Source organism: Arvicanthis niloticus, chromosome 2, assembly GCF_011762505.2.
Source record: "Arvicanthis niloticus isolate mArvNil1 chromosome 2, mArvNil1.pat.X, whole genome shotgun sequence".
In the NCBI taxonomy this organism is placed as follows: domain Eukaryota; kingdom Metazoa; phylum Chordata; class Mammalia; order Rodentia; family Muridae; genus Arvicanthis; species Arvicanthis niloticus.
The window spans coordinates 93,495,016-93,517,236 of record NC_047659.1 but is presented as its reverse complement, the minus strand read 5'-3'; the positions used below and the strand labels follow the sequence as shown (position 1 = coordinate 93,517,236).

General features: G+C 41.0%; 1 protein-coding gene across 1 annotated transcript; it reads right to left on the bottom strand.

Annotated features, from left to right (window-relative positions):
• Nucleotides 1-260: 260 nt before the first annotated feature.
• Nucleotides 261-22,059, bottom strand: Trim69 (tripartite motif containing 69). Its single transcript, XM_034496104.2, has 7 exons — nucleotides 21,850-22,059; nucleotides 10,844-11,320; nucleotides 8,830-8,925; nucleotides 5,804-6,037; nucleotides 4,801-4,823; nucleotides 4,591-4,715; nucleotides 261-948 (listed from the first exon to the last, which is right to left on the bottom strand). Exons 1-7 carry the CDS (start codon nucleotides 21,853-21,855, stop codon nucleotides 410-412), a joined length of 1,500 nt encoding a protein of 499 aa, XP_034351995.1. The 5' UTR covers nucleotides 21,856-22,059; the 3' UTR covers nucleotides 261-409.
• Between the last annotated feature and the right edge of the window lie 162 nt (nucleotides 22,060-22,221).

Below are 22,221 nucleotides of genomic sequence, written 5' to 3'. Positions count from 1 at the left end.
TAAAGCAACATGTTGTGGAAAAAGGATGAGATGAAACTTTATAATTAAATCCCAGCCCTGGGGGAAAAAAGATAATTTAATAGGAATAAGACTACAGATATGAAAATCCATCCTCTTAAAATCATGCTGGCAGCCAGCATGACAGAATCAAGTTGCACTTTGCTCCAGAGACAAGACATGAGGACTATACTCGGGGTACTCCTGTGTCTTAGAAGACCCAAAAGAAGCAGAATGGTATCTTGAATGGCTCCAGCAAAGTCTATGTAAGAAACTGAAATGTAAGTCAGCTTGTGAATCCTGCTTTCATTATTTCAGAGTTCCCCATAAATTGGAAAGAGAATCCAGTGAAATTGGTAAACTATTTCAATACTTTAATAACAACCTGAATTTATACAATAGTATAATTTAATCACTGTGGATGAACGATGTGCAACGGTTCTTTATTCTCCCCACCATCATTAAGGCAGGGGCACAAGTAGGGAAAAAGTTTCTCTAGGAAAATACTACTAAAGGTGTAAAGATGGGCCATGGTTGTAGCATTATAGAAGGACACTTGCCCTCCCTCATAATCCAGGTACACGCCCACCCTCTTGAGATCACCTAGGTTCAGACTACATGAGGGCAAATCCAGGGCCTTTAGATCCGTTTGGTTTCTTAGTCTTAGAAGCCAGAATCCTTGCTCTGGAGTCAGAGGGCAGCTGCCCTTTCGAATGATGGACTCTCTGACGACTCCAATTGTCCATTTTGTCTTCTTTCCTACTTCTATTTCCCAGTACCACTTTCCAGAGGTGAAGCCTTTTGAGCCCAGTACAGCCACACTTGAATCAAACCTCTCTGGATCATCAGGCATTACCTGCTTAACATCTCCGTGACACACACTGGTCCGGCTTTTGGATAGCACCAGATTGGGGTGAGCTGTTTTAGGATCCAGAGTTAATTGAGATGGGCCTGGTAAGAAAATGAGATAAGAGGGAAGAAGAAAAAAGAGGTGAATGCAATTTTCCACAGTAAGAAATACTACTATAGTGCTTTTCTTTCCCCATATGCATAAACCCTTAACCAGGAAGGGTCCCATATATTTTCTATTGCCTGGTATCCATTTCGCTATTTCTAGACGTTTTTATATTTAGGATGAAATCAGACTTTGCACGGAAGTAGTTTATATTCTACTGATGAAAACAATATAAATAATGTGAACCTTTACCAATACCAAAGGTGTAGAGATTAAGTGAGGTTGTCCTAGGAAATCTTACCAAGGAGAGTGTCTCAATTGGGATATAAACATATGTGAGATGTTCACTTTGGGTAAACAGAGAAGGGGGAAGATAGATTAAATGCTTGTGTATGAGAGACTGTCTGTTAGAGTGAGGTGAGATTGAGATACCTGGTAGAGATTCTATTTGGTTTAACATGCAGTGAGACATTGGTGCTCTAGAGTGGTATGTGCCACTGCTCTTCAGAATATAGTCCACAAATTATGTGCTTACCAGCCTGGAACAAGATAATACAGACACTGAAGGTAAACATTTAGAAATGTTTATGGAAATCTAACAAAGTAACTTTGTCAGTTGAATCTGCTAATTATAAAATTAGGCTTGCCACACCCCTTTAATCCCAGCACTCAGGGAGGCAAAGGCAGGTGGATCTCTGAGTTTAAGGCCAGCCTGGTCTACAGAACAAGTTCCAGGACAGCACTGTCTCAAAAATCTAAATAAATAAATAAATAAATAAGCAAATAAATAAATGAGATAAAACCAGGCTTGTACTTTGTAAAGAATCTTTAATTTCACATTTTTAAGTAATGAATTTATATTGTAGTTTACAATAATAGAATTCCATGACAGATGAAGGTTTTTTTTTTTTTTTTTTTTTAACATGTAGAAGCTAAGAAAGTTTGCCTTATATAAATAGACTAGTGATCACTGGAGTCTGGGAAGGTTAGGGAGGGATAGAGTAGAAAGATATTGGATGACAGGTACCAGAGTACAAGGAGATAGATGTTAATTTAAGAGTTTTATAGCACAATATGGTAACCATAACCTGCAATCATTTATTATATAGATGTGCATATATGTTTTAGTGGTTTGGTTTCGTTTTGTTGGCAGTGCTAGAGACTAGACCCAGGGCTTTGTACATGTTAGGCCAGTACTCTCTTACTGAGCTACAGCCACAGGTTTTATTATATATTTTTAAACAACTGAAAGAGCTCAAAAGTTTTCAACACAGAGAAGTGATAAATGTTTGAGGAGGTATAAATTCTGTTTACTATGGTTTAATTTTTATATGTTGCATACGTGCATTGGATATCATATTGTATTCTGTAAATACACACAATTAAAATTCAGTTGGAGCAGTAATCCACACCTGTAATTCTGGCACTCGGTAGGTTGAAGCGGAAAGATCCTAAGTTCAAGGCCAACCTGAGCAATATAATGTGATTCTGATTTTGCTGATGTTGTTGTTGCTGTTTAATGTTTTAAGTCAGGTATATGCCTATAGTCCTAACACCTAGGAGGTGGAAACAACAACACTGGAGGCTCAAGATCACCCTTGGCCACATAAGAACTCTTGGCCAGCCTGGGCTACATGAGATTCTGTATCAAAAAAAAAAAAAAAAAAAAAAAAAAAAAGCAACCTGTGGCTGGAAAGATAACTCAGAGCTTAAGAGCACATAGTACTTCTCTTGCAGAGGAGCTCTGGTCCAGCACCCACATCAGACATCTTACAACTGCCTGTATCTCCAGAACCAGGGGAACCCTTTTTCTGGCCTGTGTTGAAAGCCATACTCAGGGAAACAAATTTATACACAGACACACTGTTTTTTCTTGTTTTGTTTCTTTAAATTCTTTTTAACAAGCATGGCTAATAAAGGATTTGTCTATTTATAATTTAATGTTAAAACAGTCAACAAAAGTATGGTCAAAAGATTAAATATATCTTGCCAACTAGGAATGGCAGAGAGGCACATGGAGAGGTTTTCAACGGGATTGGACATTAGAGATGTATACATTTAAAAAAAGATGAAATGTTACTATATTTAAGCTTAAATAGTTATAATTAGAAAGATTGACAATATCAGGTTTTGTCAAGAATGTAGAAAATGGTCTCATCATTCATTGCAGGAGGAAATGTGAAACGATTCCTCCATTTGAGGAAGAAAAAGCGTTGACAGTTTCTTATAAAATCAAATGCACAGCTTCAACCCCACCACAAAGTCTTCACCTCAAAGATCTGTAAACAGATATACACAACTTTATTTATAATAGCCCAGAAGTGTAATCTACCCAAATGTCCATCAGTTGGAGAATAGATAAACACATTGTGATGTATCCATTAAACACAATTATTGCCATGTGCAACAGAGGTGCATCAAAGGAAGCACTGTGCTTTGTACAAAAGTCTAGATGCACAATACCATAATGTGTTGATCTACATTAAGTCAAAAGTTTGAAAAGACGCATCAGAAGTGAAACAAAGCAGGTTAGCAAGCAGTAAGGGCAGGAGCTATACAGAAAGAACTAATTGCAGAAAGACTTGTGGAAACTTTGAAGTGTGTGTGTATATATGTTTGTGTGTCTGTGTGTGTGTTCTCTCTCTCTCTCTCTCTCTCTCTCTCTCTCTCTCTCTCTCTCTCTCTCTCTCTCTCTCTGTGTGTGTGTGTGTGTGTGTACAGGTATGCCCATTCATGTGCATGTGGAGATCAGAGGTCTACTTTAAGTATCTTCCTTCTCATTCTCCATCTTATTTTTTGAGAGAGGTTTCTTACTGAATCTGGAATTCACTCAGCCAGACTGTTTGAGTGACAGCCAGCAGGCCTTGTAAGAACTATGTTTTTCCCCAACCTCATCCCCAGTACTGGGGCTACAGTTGTATGCCACCATGCCTGGCTTTTTATGTAGGCACTAAAGATTCAAACTCAGGTTCTTGTGTTTGTTCAGTGCTAAACCAACTCACCAGCCCCCATGTATCTCTATTTTGATCACAGAGATACTTACATGTTTGTCAAAACTCATCAACTTGTACACTGGGTATATTTAGGTAAAATTGGCAGACTCTGCTCTATTAATTATACTTCAGTGAAGTCAGTTCTTTCAGTGTTAGTCACCAGGAAAATGTAACTGGGATATGTTTATGTTTTTAACTAGGTTAATAACAAATAATAATATTATCTATGTGAATTCTGTAAAAGCTATCTAAATTCTTATTTTTATACACATCTTATCTAGAATATTATTTCTTTTTCTTGAAATAATACCACTTGTGTTATTTTGTCCTGTTCAGTCCTTTGATATTTGCAAGTATTCATGCAGCTGATGTAGCAAAACAAGATAAAATTGTGGCTAGTTCCACACATTATAGATTAAACAAAATCATAGGCTTAGAAGTAATTCTAATATCAGACTTTTATGTATTATTAGTTCAAAGACATATATTCTTAAATCATAGCATCAGGAGAAAAAGAAAAAAATCTTTTTGACTAAACTCCACCCAACTCTATCTCCATCCTATCTCAAACTAAAGAACTAACTCTAGCCACAGATGAAATATAGATTAGGGGCCATAGGAGTTCATAGCTCCTTCCCACTATACCTGGAGAGAGAATAGACTGCATTTCCCTCCAGATGATATACTGGATAGGACCTTTGAAGCGGCCAGGGCTCAGCTTTTTGGAGATAAGCTGTCTGGGTACAAGTATCTTCATTCCTTTCTCCATGCTGTAAGGGACACACAAATAGTTTATTTTTAGACATCCTCCAGGGGTGGAAGGAGGAGGCTAGAGTACCATGGAGAAACACTTACCTCTCAATGAGCTTTGTGATGTCCTAAAAGAAAAAAGAAGAAATAGAAAAGTCAGGTGCCTGTACATCATCTCTAGAGATCTCTCTGGTTATACTGATAGCCACCCAGGTTTGATCATCAGTACCGGCTTCCTGTACAGATGGTCCCCAGTCCATCACCAACAACAGTTTTCATCCTCTCCAGGCTTTGCTAATCAGCATCCCAGTCTAACCCAAGATAAACTGACCTCTCATTTGCTAACCTGATTTTCTATAATTCCAACTCTCGTAGGAAACAAGAAAAGAGCTAGGAAGCCCGTAGTTAAGATCAACTTTTTAAAAAATGAGTGCTGCCGGGCTGTGGTGGCACATGCCTTTAATCCCAGCACTTGGGAGGCAGAGGCAGGTGGATTTCTGCAAGGCCAAAACTCAACAAATGCTATAAGAGACATATTTTTGAAAATTAAAGCTTCTATGTTCTTTGTGGGAAAGTAAGAAAATACTGGTTCATGTAACATTATTAGCGAAATTGTATTATGTTTTGTAGGAAAATGAAAATAGGCTGGAGAGTGGTGGCGCACGTCTTTAATCCCAGCACTTGGGAGGCAGAGGCAGGCAGATTTCTGAGTTTGAGGCCAGCCTGATCTACAGAGTGAGTTCCAGGACAGCCAGGGCTACACAGAGAAACCCTGTCTCGGAAAAAGAAAGAAAGAGAGAGAGAGAGAGAGAGAGAGAGAGAGAGAGAGAGAGAGAGAGAGAGAGAGAGAGCTAGCTTTCCACTGAACATAAAGTAAAAGCAGCCTACTTTTCTCCCAAAGGACCTAAAAAGCACTCCAGTTAGTTGGGTTGGGTTGGGTTGGGTTGGGTTGGGTTGGGTTGGGTTGGGTTGGGTTGGGTTGGCTATGGTAGGATATGGTTGGGTTTGGTTGAGCTTGGTTAAGATTTGCCTTCCTTCCATCCCTCATTCCCAGTTTTCCTTCCCTCCTTCCAAGTGTACCCATAATCAATTGGGTTCAGAATCTCACTGTGAGGAAGTCGAAGGAGTTCTGCTGTTCCATCCGTGCCTGAATGTTCGCCAGCATGTCTTTGGCAAGGAGACACTGCTCCTGGATTTGGTTCAGATTCACCTCCATCTCCTCATTCAAGACTTTGCCCTCATCCCGGAGGTCATTTAGAATGTCCTTTTCTTTGTTGTGCAGAAACTGATGCAGCTTTAGAAACTCCAAGGAAAGGTTTTGTTGCAGTTGTATCTTGTTGTCCTGGAAACCTCCATAATCATCACCACGATTACTACTGAGACTAGCATTTGGGGATAGGAGCTTACACCACACCACACACCTTGGGAAATTTCACACACATGGCTGCTTAGCATCAACATTCAATCCTACTAAACAAAGCCCATTGGGAGGCCTATTCTTTCTTTCCCAACTAGTTTAATGGTATAGGAGGAGAGGTTTTATTTTTAGTTTTTCCCCCCCCAGTGCTTGGATGATAACCTGTGCTCTATTAAAAAATGTTTTTGAGTCAATCAAACATTCTAAAATGAATACTAAGAATACTTTCCTAGACTGGCAAATCAGTATCTATCAAATGATGCTGAAAGACTAGGGAAACCTATTCTCTTAAAACTACTCCTTTTGCTAGGACCACATAAAAGAAACTGTATGTCAACAACATAAAAAGCACTAAAATTGAAAATTGCTGCACTTGCAGCCTGTGTGTGTGTGTGTGTGTGTGTGTGTGTGTGTGTGTGTGTGTGTCCCCACAGCTTCTTCCCTGGTGAACTATCTATATCCAGTTTCTCAGCTCCTTGTTTTCTTCATTTCTAATGACTCATAGCTTTTACCACTCATTTTCAACCTCACACAGAACATCATCATTCCCAGATAATGCATCATTTCCAAAATGACTTTTTGTTCCAAGTTCACTTGCTCCCTGCTGCAGCTCTGTTGAATCTCAATGAAAGTTTGTGTTAAGCCTGGGCATGGTGGTGGTTAGCTCTAATCCCAGCCCTTGGCAGAGGCAGGCAGATAGAGCTGTATGAGTTTGAGGCTAGCCTGGCTTACAGAGTAAGTTCCAGGGCTGCCAGAGCTACATGGAAAGACAGACCCTGTTTCAAGAAACTAATCCGTTTATAATCATTGACTCTCTGTTTCTGTTCACTTGCTTCTATCTTCATGGTTTATCTTACATAGCTGTGGTCCGAGTGTGGGCAACCATCACCACTCTTAAATAACATCTGACCTCCATCATTCTTCCAACCCATGTGTTTCCAGCTCCCTTTCACCTTTCCCATGATTTCCCAGTCTAATTGGTTCTCCTTCCTCTAAAGCTTTAAATGTTGAAATTAGTTGATATTCTGTCCTAAGCTCATTCTGTATTTCTAGGCAATATCCCTCCTGTTGCAGCTTTAGATATTATCAAATGCTGACAGCTTTTCTCCCGCTTTTGAGCTCCAGACATATAAACCCAAATGCTATCTGCTCCCGCTATCCACTCCTCATATTTAACCAGTCACCATGTCTATATCATTTCCTCCCTATACCACGTGTTCTTGTTTATCTCTATATATACACTGCCTCTTTAGGCTAATCAAGTCCCTTTGCTCTTAACCTGTGACAGTTTTCGAACCCTATGGTCCTGTCATTGTCTCTCTAAGCCATTTACACAGCCATCAGACATTTTCAAAACGAGATGAAAGTGTGTGGTGCTTACAGATCTTTATTTTTCATGTCACAGGATCAAGTTAAAAATACTTCATTTCTTCCATGCAAGGGCCTGCATGATTGGGTCATTTCTGCCTCTTAAGTATCATCTTGTCTGGTGTGTTCTAGCTTTATTGGACTTTTCCTAATATCCTGTTTCTGGACTTTTCCATGTATCTTTCCCTCTCCCTTCAACACACTTCTCTAGGATCTTTCTTTCATATTTCCTCACACGGTTCATTTCATTAACTTACTCATCCTACAGTCCTCAAAAAAAACAAAAACAAAATTTTTTTTTACAGCAGATCACATGTATCCCAGGCTAGCCTAAAATTAGATATGTAGCCAAAGATGAGTTGAACTTCTGATCCTCCTTCTACCTTCTGAGTGCTGGAATTATAGGTGTGTGCCACCATGTCCAGTTTATGTGATGCTGGCTATAAAACTCAGGGCCTCATGCATGCTAGGCAAGTATTCTACCAACCGAGTACATCTCCAGCTCACGTGCCTTCTTCAGGTTCTCTTCTTAGATTTCTCTTCGTTGATGAACTTTCCTATCGTCTGGTACTAGTAGCTATTGTTATTTTATTGGTATTGGTGGCATCATTTAATACCTGTCTCCCACACTCAGATTCTAGGGTGGGAATGGATCTTAGTGATCCATTCAGTAAGTATTTGTTGAATGAACAAATATTGACTATAGTAGCTAAACCAGGAAATAGAGCAAAATTATTTGGGTTCATCAGTAACTATGTCTGTCTTTCTTTCCCTGAGGATACATATTTTTCCAGATATCAATTGCCAAAGATGGATCTTCTACATAGAGTAATTAATGAAGGACCAGAACTTCCAACTTAGCTCCTCGCCTAGAGAATGATTTACCTAATCTTTACTATTAGTGCTTTTTTGGAGCTCCTGTGAAGTCTACAGTGGACAGGCATGTGTAATCAATAGCTCTTTGAACTATGGAAGCAGTTTAGAAAGATTAATCAGATGTGGGGGAATATAGTCTGAGAATCCATGGTTCAGTGGTATCTGGTTATAAACCAAGTTTTACTGGTAGAGTCTTTATTTTGCCATAGATGAAAGGGAAGACCAAGCAGACCTGAATCCCGCAATATTCAACTAGTGACTGGACCATCAAAAGGCTCCACATGTTAGGACAAAAGGTAATCTATTCAACTGATCAACTATTGGGAACCTTTTCCACCATGTATTTCTTCCTATCTGCAGTGAAATAGCACTCATTCTATAGCCCAGATACCATTTAGTGTATCGATATAGCAGGAGTTACAGGAAGGGTATGTTCCAGCAATGCTTTATAAGCCCTTTACCCTGCCCCTCACCTTGTAAGCAGAAATAGCATCTTTCTGCATTGTTCTGAGAGACTGAAGCTCCTTCAGGGTTGTCTGTAGTTGGCTCTGATAGATAGCAAGCTCCTCCTACAAATATCAAATAGAATTAGCTCACAGCAATTTGGAAAATAAAAGAACATTAAGCACATCCCTGGGGGCCGGAGAGATGGCTCAGTAGTAAAGTGCCTGCCACACAAACCTGAGTTTGATCCCCAACACTTATGTAAAGGGCTGGGCATAGTGGCTCACACCTAAGTTAGTGCTGGGGAGATGGAGACAGATCCTTGGGACTTACTGACCAGATTGCTGGTCTAGCCTAATCTGTAATCCCAGGTATTTATTTGTGAGAAGTCCTGTCTCAAAAAAAAAAAAAATAAGGTGGGCAAGTGCTTGAGAAACACCCTAAAATGTTCCTGTTGCCTCTATGTGCATGAACACTAATGCCTATAGCACAAAGAACTGTACTCATAACAGCAGCAGGAGGTAGGTGTGGAACAGGGTAGGCTAAACAAATGACAAGATAGGAAGTCCAGTCCTGGCTCCAGAAGAGATTCTGCCAGGATATAGAAGGCACACCAGTGTTTGTTTGAACAAAGAAACGTTAACATAAGGAACTATCACATTTAGAGTTAGGTTATTGCTGGGATGGGTAAAAAGGCTCTGTGGCTGCAGGTGCTCACTGCTAAGCTTATCAATGTGAGTTCAGTCTCCAGAGCCCACACTGTGGAAGAACAGAATCTGTCATGTGGAAGGGCAGTGGGAAGGACATCTAAAAAAGACCCAGCGTGTCTGGAAATAAGTAAGCTTTGAGGTGTTTCTTCTTTGGAGTCTTTGATGGTTTGAATAGTTATGCCCCCATAGATTTGTGCATTTGAATGTTTGGCACATAGGGAGTGGCAGTATTAGGAGCACTACTCCTTGTTGGAGTAGGTGTGGGCTTGTTGGAGGAAGTGTGTCACTGTGAAGGCAGGCTTTGAGGTCTCTTATATGCTTAAGCCATGCCCAGTAGCACAATCTCTCCTTGCTGCCTGAGGATCAAGATGGAGAACTCTCAGCTCTTCCTGCACTGTATCTGCCTGGACACTGCCATGCTTCCCACCATGATGATAATGGACTAAACCTTTGAAACTGTAAGCCAGCCTCTATTAAATGTTTTCCTTTATAAGAGTTGCCATGGTCATGGTGTCTGTTCACAGCAACAAAACCCAAATTAAGACAGAGTCCCTTCTACTCTCTGGAGTTCTCTCATTTGTCTCTAAAAAGTCTGTGTCCTCTCAAAGAAGCTCTTGCTATAAACTATCTTTCCTTTCTACTGCGTCATGTTCTTGTCCATTGAGAATTGTGGGCAGGGCTGAGGCTGTGGCTCAATGGCATAATGCTTGTTTTGTGTGGACTACACCCTGAGTTCAGTCCCCAACGCCACCAAAACAAAAGTGGTGAGTAAATAAGAAACAGAAGCAGTTAAGTTCTGCCATCTTGTCAGAGGAGGCTACTGCAGCTCTCCAGTTCCACCTTGGCTATAGTGGTCACCCTGAACATCTTGACATATGGTGTTCCTGCTGGAACGCTTCTGTTTTCCTTCCGCCCTTCCAAATCCAAATGATGCCCCAGCTCTAGTCCCATGCCTTCTCTTCATTGTGCATCCCCTGACCATCTCAGAAATCCTCAACACTTAGGAATCACAAATGTGACAACCTTAGCTCTCAATGGTGCATTCCCATGTACTATAGCTAACGTTGTACTCATTTGAAACTTTTCACAGGAACACTAGCCTATCTGTTCATGGTTTACCAGTATGACTGAAGGAGTCAGCCATAGCTCCTTTACAGCTCCTCTCCTGTACATAGCATCTCTAGAGAAAGGACTTTCCAAGGTATAGTGTATTTCTGAGGACACTGAGCTTTCTCATTATTTGGGGGGGAAAAAAAGGATTAGGTCAGAAGAAAGAAGAACCCCTCCAAAAGAATTTTCCTAAAGGATTTTTCAAGGCCCAGGGCTCACATACCGTAAAGAAACGAACAGCTTCAGAGATTTGCAGGAAGTCCTTAGACTGCCCCATAGACAACCGTGCATCCTTGCATTGAAAGCAGATCATTTTCCCTTCTGGCTTACTGAACAGTTTCAGGTTCTCTCCATGCTCTGGGCACTGCGGATGGCCCTTGAGCAGAGGTAACTTCTTAATCTTCTCTACCAGCTTCTCCAGTACAAGGTTGAATGTACAGTTGCTATACTGGCATAGCATCTTACACTCAGGACAGAACGTTTCCTTTGCTTGCATTTTCCAGTAGTTTTGAATACAGGTTTGGCAGAAGTTGTGGCCACAGGCCAGCATCAGCGGGTCACGGAACCAATCGTTACACAGCGGGCAGTGTAGCTCCGTGGTAATATCTTGTATCACCACTTTTGAGGGTAAGTGGGTGGTTGGATCACTCACTTCAACATAGTTGCCTGGATCAAAGTTGGAGGGGGGCCTAGAAGATACCTTTGGGAAAGAATAGCTTGGTTAAAGTTCTTTTACTGCCCATTTCAGTACACAAGGATATAGACTCCATTCCTAAAGGAGGTGAGGATTGATTCAGCTAAAGCACCATAATCACTTCTTTGAAAAGAATGCAATAGATGCTGGAGAGATGGCTCTGCAGTTAAGGGGACCCATATTCAGTTTCCAGCACCCACATCATCCAGCACCCACATCAAATGGCTCAAAATGGCCTATAATTCATGTTTCAGAAAATCCAACATCTTCTTCTGGCCATCATAGGAACTGCACTCATTTGGACAAACCCATATACACATCATTTAAAATAAGTAAAATAAAATAAAATAAAAATAAAATTTTAAAAAAGAAAACAATACAGTGAATTTAATGTTTTCCATCATCATAGTCTGTGGAACTATTTCAAGGTTTTGGGTTTTTTGGTTTTTTTTGGTTTTTTGGTTTTTTTTGGGCGGGGGGTTGATTTTCAAGACAGGGTTTCTCTGTGTAGCCCTGGCTGTCCTGGAACTCACTCTGTAGACCAAGCTGGCCTTGAACTCAGAAATCTACCTGCCTCTGCCTCCCAAGTGCTGGGATTAAAGGTGTGCACCACCACTGCCTGGCTATTTCAAGTTTTAATACAGACTGAAAGCAGAAGAAATAATCAAAGATACATATTTTGTTGCACATTTCTCTCTTTACCAATCTTCTCCAATTATGCATTGAAATTTTTACTTCAAGTTCCTGTTTCATTAGTTATTTTCATCTTCTCTGTAGCACACACACCTAAAAATGCAGTGTCTGGGGCATCCTGTGCACACATTTATGGTCCCATTGGCATCAGAATACACACTATTTCTCTCTCTCTCTCTCTCTCTCTCTCTCTCTCTTTCTTCTTCTTCTTCTTCTTCTTCTTCTTCTTCTTCTTCTTCTTCTTCTTCTTCTGTTTTTTTTTTTTTGTTTTTTTTGTTTTTGTTAGAGACAGGGTTTCTTTGTGTAGTCCTGGCTATCCTGGAACTCACTCTGTAGACCAGGCTGGCCCCAAACTCAGAAATCTGCCTGCCTCTGCCTCCCAAGTGCTGGGATTAAAGGCGTGTGCCACCACCGCCCAGCTAGAATACACACTATTCTCAAATGTGCATGGAACATTCGCTAAGACAAACCATGTGTTAAATCATAAAACAAATCTCAATACTTTTGAAAGGATTAAAGTCCTATGAAGTGTGTGGTGGTGGTTTGAATAAGAATGGCCCATAGGCTCATAGATTTGATCATTAGGGAGTAGTGCTATTTGATAGCAATTAGGAGGTGTGGCCTTGTTGGAGAAAGTGTGTCACTGGGTTTGGGCTTTGAGGTTTCAGGGACCCAAGCTAGGCTGCCTGCAGATCTGGATACAGAACTCTCAGCTACTTCTCCAGCACCATGTTTGCGCCATGCTTCCTGCCATGACAGTAGTGGACTAAGCCTCTGAATGTAAGCAAGCCCCAGTTAAATGCCTTACTTGATAAGAGTTGTCATGGAAATGGCAACTCTTTACTGTAATAGAACAGTGACTAAGACAGAGTGTCTCCTTAGATACTACAGAATGGAGCTGGAAAGCAATAACAAGCAAAATGGGAAATTCACAAATCTGTAAGAATTAAACGACATACTCTTAATCACCCAGAGGGTCACAGCAGTAAAGTTATTAAATACTTTTAGGTAAATGAATTAAAAAATACAGCATAGCAAACCTTACAGAATATGCTAAGAGCAGTATTGTCTGAGAATGTCCTACTGTAACCACTGTCATGGGGAACTAAGAGAGGAGGGCTCTCAAAAACAGGATGTTTGCCTCACACAGAAAGGGCCTTGGCTCAATCAATCCCTAGCGCCAGCAGCATCGACAGCAAACTTAGAAAATGAAGAAAAAGGGCTCTCCACCCTGACATGTGCCTGTATCCCAGCTGCCTGGGAATCTGAGACAGGATTGCTGGAGCCCAGGAGTTTTAGCCCAGCGTGAACAACATGAAAGGATCCAGTCTGTGAGCTCTTAAATGGTCTTGGAACACAAGTCAGTGATGTGTTCAGCATGCTCCAGACCCTGGGATTGATCCTTCAGCACCATAAGACTAAGTCAGTGAGTAAACACATAAATAAATTGACAATACATCGCCTACCTTTCCCTTACAGATCAAGTGGAAAAGCACAAACTAAACAAACTACCTCCAAAGCTAGCAGAAGGAATAAGTCAGTGGGGGTGAGAGCCAGAGAGAACAGGAGAGCCAACAAAACCCAGCGTGCAGCTTGTTGACTTTGACAAGTGTGAGCGTGCATGTCGGTAATCTCACATTTAAGATGTTGAGGCAGGAGCATTGCCCATGGCTAGTCTGTGCCTAAAATAAAAGTAATGCTTTCAGTGGGTAGAGCATCTACAGAACTGTTCAGTTAAATTATAAAAGAAGAAGAGTCAAATCACTAAGATTTGAAATGGTCTTATTACAAGCCTCACATAAATAAAGGTCTTATGACACTACTATGTACAATTGTATCTAGATTACAAACAGGGATGGTTCTAGAAACACATTAGCCACCAAAACTGACTCAAGAAGACATAGAAAACCAGAACATCTCTATAACAAGAAAATAAAATTTTAAATAATACATTAAAAACTTCAACAAAGTAAAACCCAGGACTGGTTAAGTCTATCAAACAGTTAGCAGATTAATATTAATTCTTCTCAAATTTATCCAGAAAATAGGGTGGTACTTGTTGACCCTTTATATGAAGTTAGCATTCTCCTGAAAATGAAGCTAGGTAAGTAAGAAGACAGACTAGGAAGGGAGGTGACTGGCAGCCACCAGTGAGTGGCACCACACCCCTGCATGATACTGTCTAGGTCTAGGCCTAGTGTGGCTGACCCTCAGAGACCCAAGGCTCAGCCTAGGCCTCCTCATCTGCTCTGAGGTGAAATAGCCCTTCAAGTACTGCCTTGCCTGGGTCACATGACCAAGTAAGGAAGGCGTTTACCCCAAACTTTTTGCAAGGCCTGGTGTTTGCAGGAGCATCTTGAATGCCTTTTAGGCTTTCCTGGAAGCAAGGTGTCTCTCCAAAGTCCAACGGCCCTGACTGGCTCCAGTGTTTCCATCTGAACAATGACTGTCAGGGGTTACATGTAGTAGGTAATACGTAGTAAGAAACCTAGCATAATAAGAAATTTTGACTCTTTAGTTTTTGAAATTTTTTTGTTAAGGGTTGTTTATGTGTGTGTATGTCTTGTCCTCCTTTATTTATGTACACTACATGTATTCAGGAAACCAAGAGGGCACAGGCTCTCCTGGAACTGGAGTTTACAGTCAGCACTGAACCACTTATACGGGCAGGTCCTTTGCAAGAGCAGTAAGCTCTCTTAATTTAGAAGCTATCTCTCCAGCCCTGGAACATCAACTCTTAATAGAAACCATTGTCATAATTAAAAGAAGCCAAGTGGTAGAGTCACATGTCTTTAGTTAGTCCCAGCACTCAGGAGGCAGAGGCAAGTAAATCTCTGAGTTCGTGGTCAGCCTGGTCTACAGAGAAAGTTCCAGGACAGCCAAGGCTGCACAGAGAAACCTTGTGATGCTGGGGCGTGGCGGGGAGGGTTGGGGAGAGGATTTAGGAACTGATAGCAGAAGCACAGATGCTGCTTGGGTGTGGTGGCCCATGCCTATAGTCATAGCTTTCAGGAGGTAGAGATGGGAGGACTAATTGGTCATCACCATTGGTTATATATGAGTTTCAGACCAGACAACTACCCAGATCCCTAGCAGTTGAGACAGGGTCTCATTGTATATCTGTAGCTGGCCTGTAATGTAACTGGTTACTATGTAGACCAGCTAGTCCAACTTACATGGTGAGCCCTATCTTAAAAATAAACAGGTTCTAGAGAAATAGTTCAGTGGTTCAGAGCACTGGCTACTTTGCAGAGGACCTGGGTTTGTTTCCCAGAACATACATAGTGGCTCCCAATTCTTTGTAACTTTATTTGCGGGGGATCCAATGCCTTCTTCTGACCTATGTGTGCGTCAGGTGTGCACATAGTCCACATACATGTGTACAGGAAAGTATGCATACACGTAAAATTTAAATATTTTACAAATAAAAAATAGAGCTGGAGAGATGGCTCAGTGGTTAAGAGCACCGGGTGCTCTTCCAGAGGTCCTAAGTTCAATTCCCAGCAACCACTTGGTGGCTCACAACCATATATTATGGGATCTGTTGCCTTCTTCTGGTGTGTCTGAAGAGAGTGACAATGTACTCACATACATAAAATAAGTAAATAACTCTTTTTTAAAAAGTAAAATAAAAAAATAAAGCTGGGTGGTGGTGGTGCATACCTTTAGTCCTACCAGTTGGGAGGCAGAGGCAGGTGGATCTCTGAGTTCAGGGCCAGTCTGGTTCACAGAGGTAGTTCCAGGATAGCCAAGACTACAACAGAGAAACTCTGTCTTAGAAAAAAAAAAAAAGACCAAAATAAAATATAAAGAAAAAAAGAAAAACTATTTTTAGTTTCTCCTTTACAACATAAAAGACAAATTACATAAAGGAAAAATGATTTGTAAATCTGATACTTTTAGGGTTTAGAATCCAAGATAAAAGGACTCTCACAACACAAACAAAAAAGATTGACAGATATTTGTTAATGGACAGAGAACCTGAATAGGCATTTGTCCAAAGAATGCAGATGGGTGGCCAACACTTGAGGAAGTGTCTCATACTTTCAGTCATTAGGAAAATTCACCTGAGATTCTTGGATTTATTATTTGCGTTATATCTCACAATGAAATATGATTTCACATTAGAATTGATACAATTTTAAAAGGTACATTGCTGGAGGCGGGAGAGAGGACTCAGAGGTTAAAAGCACTTGCCGCTTTTCTAGAGGTCTCAGGTTCCTTGTCAGCATCCATATGGCTGCTCACAACCGTCTAAAACTCCAGTTCCAGGGGTCTCATGCCTTCTTCTGGCTCCAGTGGCCAGTCACACAAGAGGTGCAGACATATGCGCAAGCAAAACATTTATACACATTTTATAAAGGGCATTGCTAATGAGCATGTAAAATAGTGTGGCCAATATTTTTGTACTTCTTCAAAAAGTTAAACAGAGAGCTAGTTGGCAGTGGTACACATCTTTAATCCCAGTACCCAGGAGGCAGAGGCAGGAGGATCTCTGAGTTAGAAGCCTGCCTGGTCTACAGAGTGAGTTCCAAGACAGCCATATAGAGCTATATAGTGAGGCCCTCACTCAAAAAAAGCAAAAAGCAAAAGTAAACAAAACAATACAATAACAATTAAAAACTAACAATAACAACAAACTGGGCTGAAGAATGGCTCAGTGAAGCGTGCTTGCTGCGTGAGTATGTAGTATGTATGTAGTATGCAAGTATGGAGACTTGAGTTCAGATTTTCTACAACAACATAACCTGTAACCTCGGTGTTGGCAAGGGAGGAGATGGGATATCTGTGGGGCTTGCTGGCTACCAAGCTAGCCAGAAAGCAGTAGGAGACCCCATCTCAGGAAATAAGGCAGAGAATAATGAAAGGGTGACACCAAATCTCCACCACCAGCCTCCACATCCACGCTTAAGCATTTGTATACTTGCATACACACATACATGCATATATCTGTATACTCACATACACACATACATGCATGCATCTGTATACCACATACACACATACATGCATGCATCTGTATACTTGCATACACACATACATGCATGCATCTGTATACTCACATACACCCATACATGCAATACTCACATACACACATACATGCATGCATCTGTATACCACATACACACATACATGCATACATCTGTATACTTGCATACACACATACATGCATGCATCTGTATACTCACATACACCCATACATGCAATACTCACATACACACATACATGCATGCATCTGTATACCACATACACACATACATGCATGCATCTGTATACTTGCATACACACATACATGCATGTATCTGTATACCACATACACACATATATGCATGCATCTGTATACTCACATACACGCATACATGCGTGCATCTGTATACTCGCATACACGCATACATGCATGCATCTGTATACTCACATACACCCATACATGCATGCATCTGTATACTCACATACACCCATACATGCATGCATCTGTATACTCGCATACACGCATACATACACGCATGCATCTATATACTTGCATACACACATAATATACACTTACATATATGAATGCATATGTATACTCACATATATACACATATCAACATTCATGCACACTGTATCATTATGGTGGACTGGGAATATTGCTCAGTGACTAGGGTACTTGCTTAGAATTAGTAAGATCCTGAATTTAGTTGCCGACACCACAAAATAATCCCAGAACAAATAATCAAGCCCGTACAAAAGATCACATATTTTATGGTTTTATTTATATAAAATATCCAGCTTGGGTAAATCCATGAGAGACAGAAAAATTAGTGCTTTCTAGGGCACATGGGAGAAGGAAAAGTGGGTGTGACTTCTTAGTGGAAAAGAGATTTCCTCTGGGAATGATAACGCTTTAGAAAAAAGAGGTGGACACTATACATTGTAAATATACGAGCCGGGCAGTGGTGGCACACGCCTTTAATCCCAGCACTTGGGAGGCAGGCGGATTTCTGAGTTTGAGGCCAGCCTTGTCTACAGAGTGAGTTCCAGGACAGCCAAAGCTATACAAAGAAACTGTCTCGAAAAACCAAAAAAAAAAAAAAAAAAAAAAGTAAATATATGAAATACTACTGGAATGTACACTTTAAAATAAATTTGCTGTATGAATGTTATCATAGTTTTTTTTTTTAAATAGAAGGTAATTGATTCCAGAACTTGAATTTTTATACTAAACAAGAATGCTGTATTATATGCTACACAAGACATGCTATTATTTGACAAAGAGCCACCAAAAATTGTTTCTGTCTCAGCACCTGTGGAGCTGCTCATAGGCATCCAGGGCCAGCTCTGTCCGAGCACCTGCCTTCCAGTGTATCAGGTGTCAGCAGCAAGCCTCCTGACTAGGGGCTAGGGTTAACATGCAGGAGCCTCCACGCCATGCTTTCAGTTTCTTTGCCAGAAACACCCACTGGGCAGGAATTGGAGAGCCTGTTGTCCTCCCATTTCTTTGTTCACATCCTCCAGTGCTGTGGTTCTCTTTCTTTGCTCTGAAAAACTTTATCCCTTTCTTATTTTATAATTGCCACTTACTGTTTATTTGTGTGTATGGGGGTTGGGGGATGAGAGTTGGGGTGCTGGGAGAATATTAGGTGTCATCCTCAGGAATGCAATCTGCCTTCTTTGAGACAGCATGTCATTGTCCTGGGGCTCACCAGTTAGCCACTGATCCCTCTCTCCAGCCCAGTTTCTTTGTTTTTTCAAATATTTTTGAGTGAGGTGAGTTCTTTCAGAATCAGCTATTTAGAAAAACATGGAGGCGGGTCTATAATCGAGGTTGGTTTCTTTTTGAAACAACATGCACCTGAGCTCTCCCCACCAGTACAGACTGCCACTTGGTTTATTGTGTGGCCTCAGCTCCACCTCCCGCCAGGTGGACTCTGCCTTCCTTTGTCTTAGATCTTTGACTGTGGATCTAGGAAAGCAGCTGGTCTTCTCCCATGGTCCTTTGTTGCCCCGTGGAATGAGGCACCTCCTTTGGAAATGATGTCACTCTCTCTTTATGCAAGGTTTGCATTCCTTGTCCCTCACATATTTTGTTTGGCCTTTACTGTATTCTGTAGTCTTTCCTAAGCTGGTACCCAAGCTTCTTAATGTCTCTAGCTTCATTGTAAAGCAGTTGTCTGGCATTTTGCCTTTTGATTTCCTTGTCATTTTCGTTCTCCTTGAGTTGTTTGTTTGTTTGGGACAGGATCTCAAATTATAGCCCAGGCTTCCCTCAAACTCAGAAGCTTCCTGCCTGTTCTGTCTGAGTGCAAGGATTACGGGCACTCGCCAGCACACATGGTTCCCTCCTTACAGTTTTGACTTTACAAAGAATGAGAGGTTCTTTTGAAGGGGAAATCATAAATTGTTTTTATAATTGTTTTCATTATTTCACCATTCAAAAACAAAAGCTTAATTTTCACTGGCACTTTATCATTTCTGTACATTTAGGGAAAGATATGCATGTGTTTAGGAGAGAGTGATGGAGGAGGAGGGTAGATTTCAGTGTACTACACCATGACAAGACAAGTAAGGAAAGCAGGACATCCAGCGTCCTTCTTCTAGCCTCTGTGTGAGCACGCTCACGCACGCGCGCGCGCGCGCACACACACACACACACACACACACACGCACCCATGTACTTGAGCACTCACATGTGTCTGTATAATCATACTCTCTGTGGGTGCCATTTCTCAAAGAATGTAAATTAAGCTTCTTTTCATTCCATAGGAAGGGAGACTCAAGGTCAATATTTATATACAGAATAGTAATAAACAAGTCTATATGTTATTCTTTGCACAGTTGACTTTTTTTTTAAAGATTTATTTATTTATTTTATGTGTATGAGTACACCATTGCTGTCTTCAGACACACCAGAAGGGGGCATCAGATCCCATTACAGATGGTTGTGAGCCACCATGTGGTTGCTGGGATTTGAACTCGGGACCTCTGGAAGAGCAGTCAGTGCTCTTAACCACCGAGCCATCTCTCCAGCCCCACAGTTGACTTTTTAAATTATGATTTCTATTCAATGTCTACTAAATGTGTTCATTTCCTTTCCCAGACCACAGATGGACTTCTGGACCATTTCATAGTCTGTCCAGCAACCCCAACTGTTACCTAATGCAAAAGATGACTATGCAGACCAGAGTCTCTCATGAATCTGAAAGCAAACAATAGGAACAACTGCTAAAGATCACTGTGAGATACAGTGTAAAACAAATCAAGGCCCAGAAGTCATTAAAGAAGCATGGTGAGTTTGAGGCCAGCCTGGTCCACATATCAAATTCCAAGATATCAAGAGCTGAGAAAGACCCTGTCAGAAGGAAGGAAGGGAGGGAGGGAGGGAGGGAGGGAGGGAGGGAGGGAGGGAGGGAGGGACAGACAACAGCAGGACCTGGCATATACATTTTAAGCAAAAAGCAAAAGAAATGGAGAGATGACAGGTAGACTCAGTTCATTGATAGAGATAAGAATTACAAAGAAAGGCGCTGGAAAGGCTACTCCATGGTTAAGAGCATTTACTGCTACCTCAGAGGACTAGAATTCAGATCCCAGAACTCACAAATCTCTGTAATTCCAGCTTCAAGGAATCAAAGTCTTCTGACCACCATGGACACTCACACACACACACACAGACACTCTCAAAAATAATCATAACCTAGTGGTGGTGGCGAACACCTTTAATCCCAGCACTCTGGAGGCAGAGGCAGACAAATCTCTGTAAATTCAAGGCCAGCCTGGTCTATAGATTGAATTCCTGGACATCCAGGGCTACACAGCAAAACCTTGACTTGAAAAACAAAACAACAATTGTAGAGAAAATAAGTGAGGAAACCCGCTGCATTGCATTAACTACATCACTGTCCTTTGGTTCTTCCTGTATCCTTATGCCTAACACATCACCTCACCGTGGTGGGGGCTTCGGGAATATGTTGGAAGTGGCTTGTCTGAATCTCTGCTCTCCTAGAGATACTCTTGGTCTCCACACTCCTGAAATCCTATCTTTTGGCCCATTCCCCTTTCTCTCCTGTCTTCTCTGGCTTTCTTCTAGCTCTATACAAGTGAGTAATTTCATGACTTCATGGTCAGCCTCACATAAGTAAATCCTAAATCTGGATCTCTGAGCTCTTGACTCACTCAGCATCCAGATCCATGTATTGGGAATTCCTGATGGGTTTTAGTGGAAACCCAACTTTTACAGTACATTGATGTTTTCTTTTGTCTGACAACACTAAAGTTTAGAAGACTAACTTCCTTTACTTTAGTTTTAAGGTGTTTATTTAAAATGTTTAACTGGACTGGTGAGATGGCACAGCAGATAAAAATGCTTGCCTCCAAGCCTGATGACCCAAATTCAGTCCCCAAGATCCACATGGTGGAAGGAGTGAACCTAATCCTGCTGATTGTTCTGACTTCCACACATGTGCTATGGTGTGCACACCCACACATGTACACAAAATACACAAAAGTAATTTTTCAAAATGTTCAACTGCACCTCTGCTGTAAATATAACATACCAAGATGTATAGTATGATAAAATGTTATAACTATTTATTTTTCATCTAAAGCTAATAAAGTTATATTATTAAAGAGGTAAACTTTTGTATAATGTTTGTCTTAATTACTTTCAAAAAGTTATGGTGGACTTCCTTACTTCCTTACCCACATCTCTAATTTCTGTTTATCCAAAGGCCTAGAGAGAGAATGAAGGAAAGGCTACATGTTAAATATTTCCTTGATTTCACTTCTTGATCCACAATCAATACCCTGTTCCTGTTTTCCACCCTGTGTCTAGAAAACCTGCTGGGTTTTAGAGAATAACTTACCTCCATGAAGCTTGGTCATCGGGCCACCAGGAGGCAGAGTCAGGCAACTTGGCTTTGCTCAGTGAGCCCAGGATGGCTGCAGACCAGGAGTTCTGGGCCTGTTAGTATGCTAGGAATGGACTCAGAGCCCATGAGAGGAGGAGGAGGGAGAAGAGAGTTCAGGAGCTAGAGAAGACAGGCAAAGCCAAAGAGAGATCGGGCAGATTCCGTGACAGTTTGTCAGTTGCTTTGATCATATTCGCTTAAGAGATAGACAAACTCTGATTGGATTGGAATGGCCTGCCAACCCCTTTTATTATTTTATTTGGGATGGGGTTCTTTTAAACTTCAGGTAGTAATCTAATTTTTTAATGTTTAATCTTGTGTATGTGT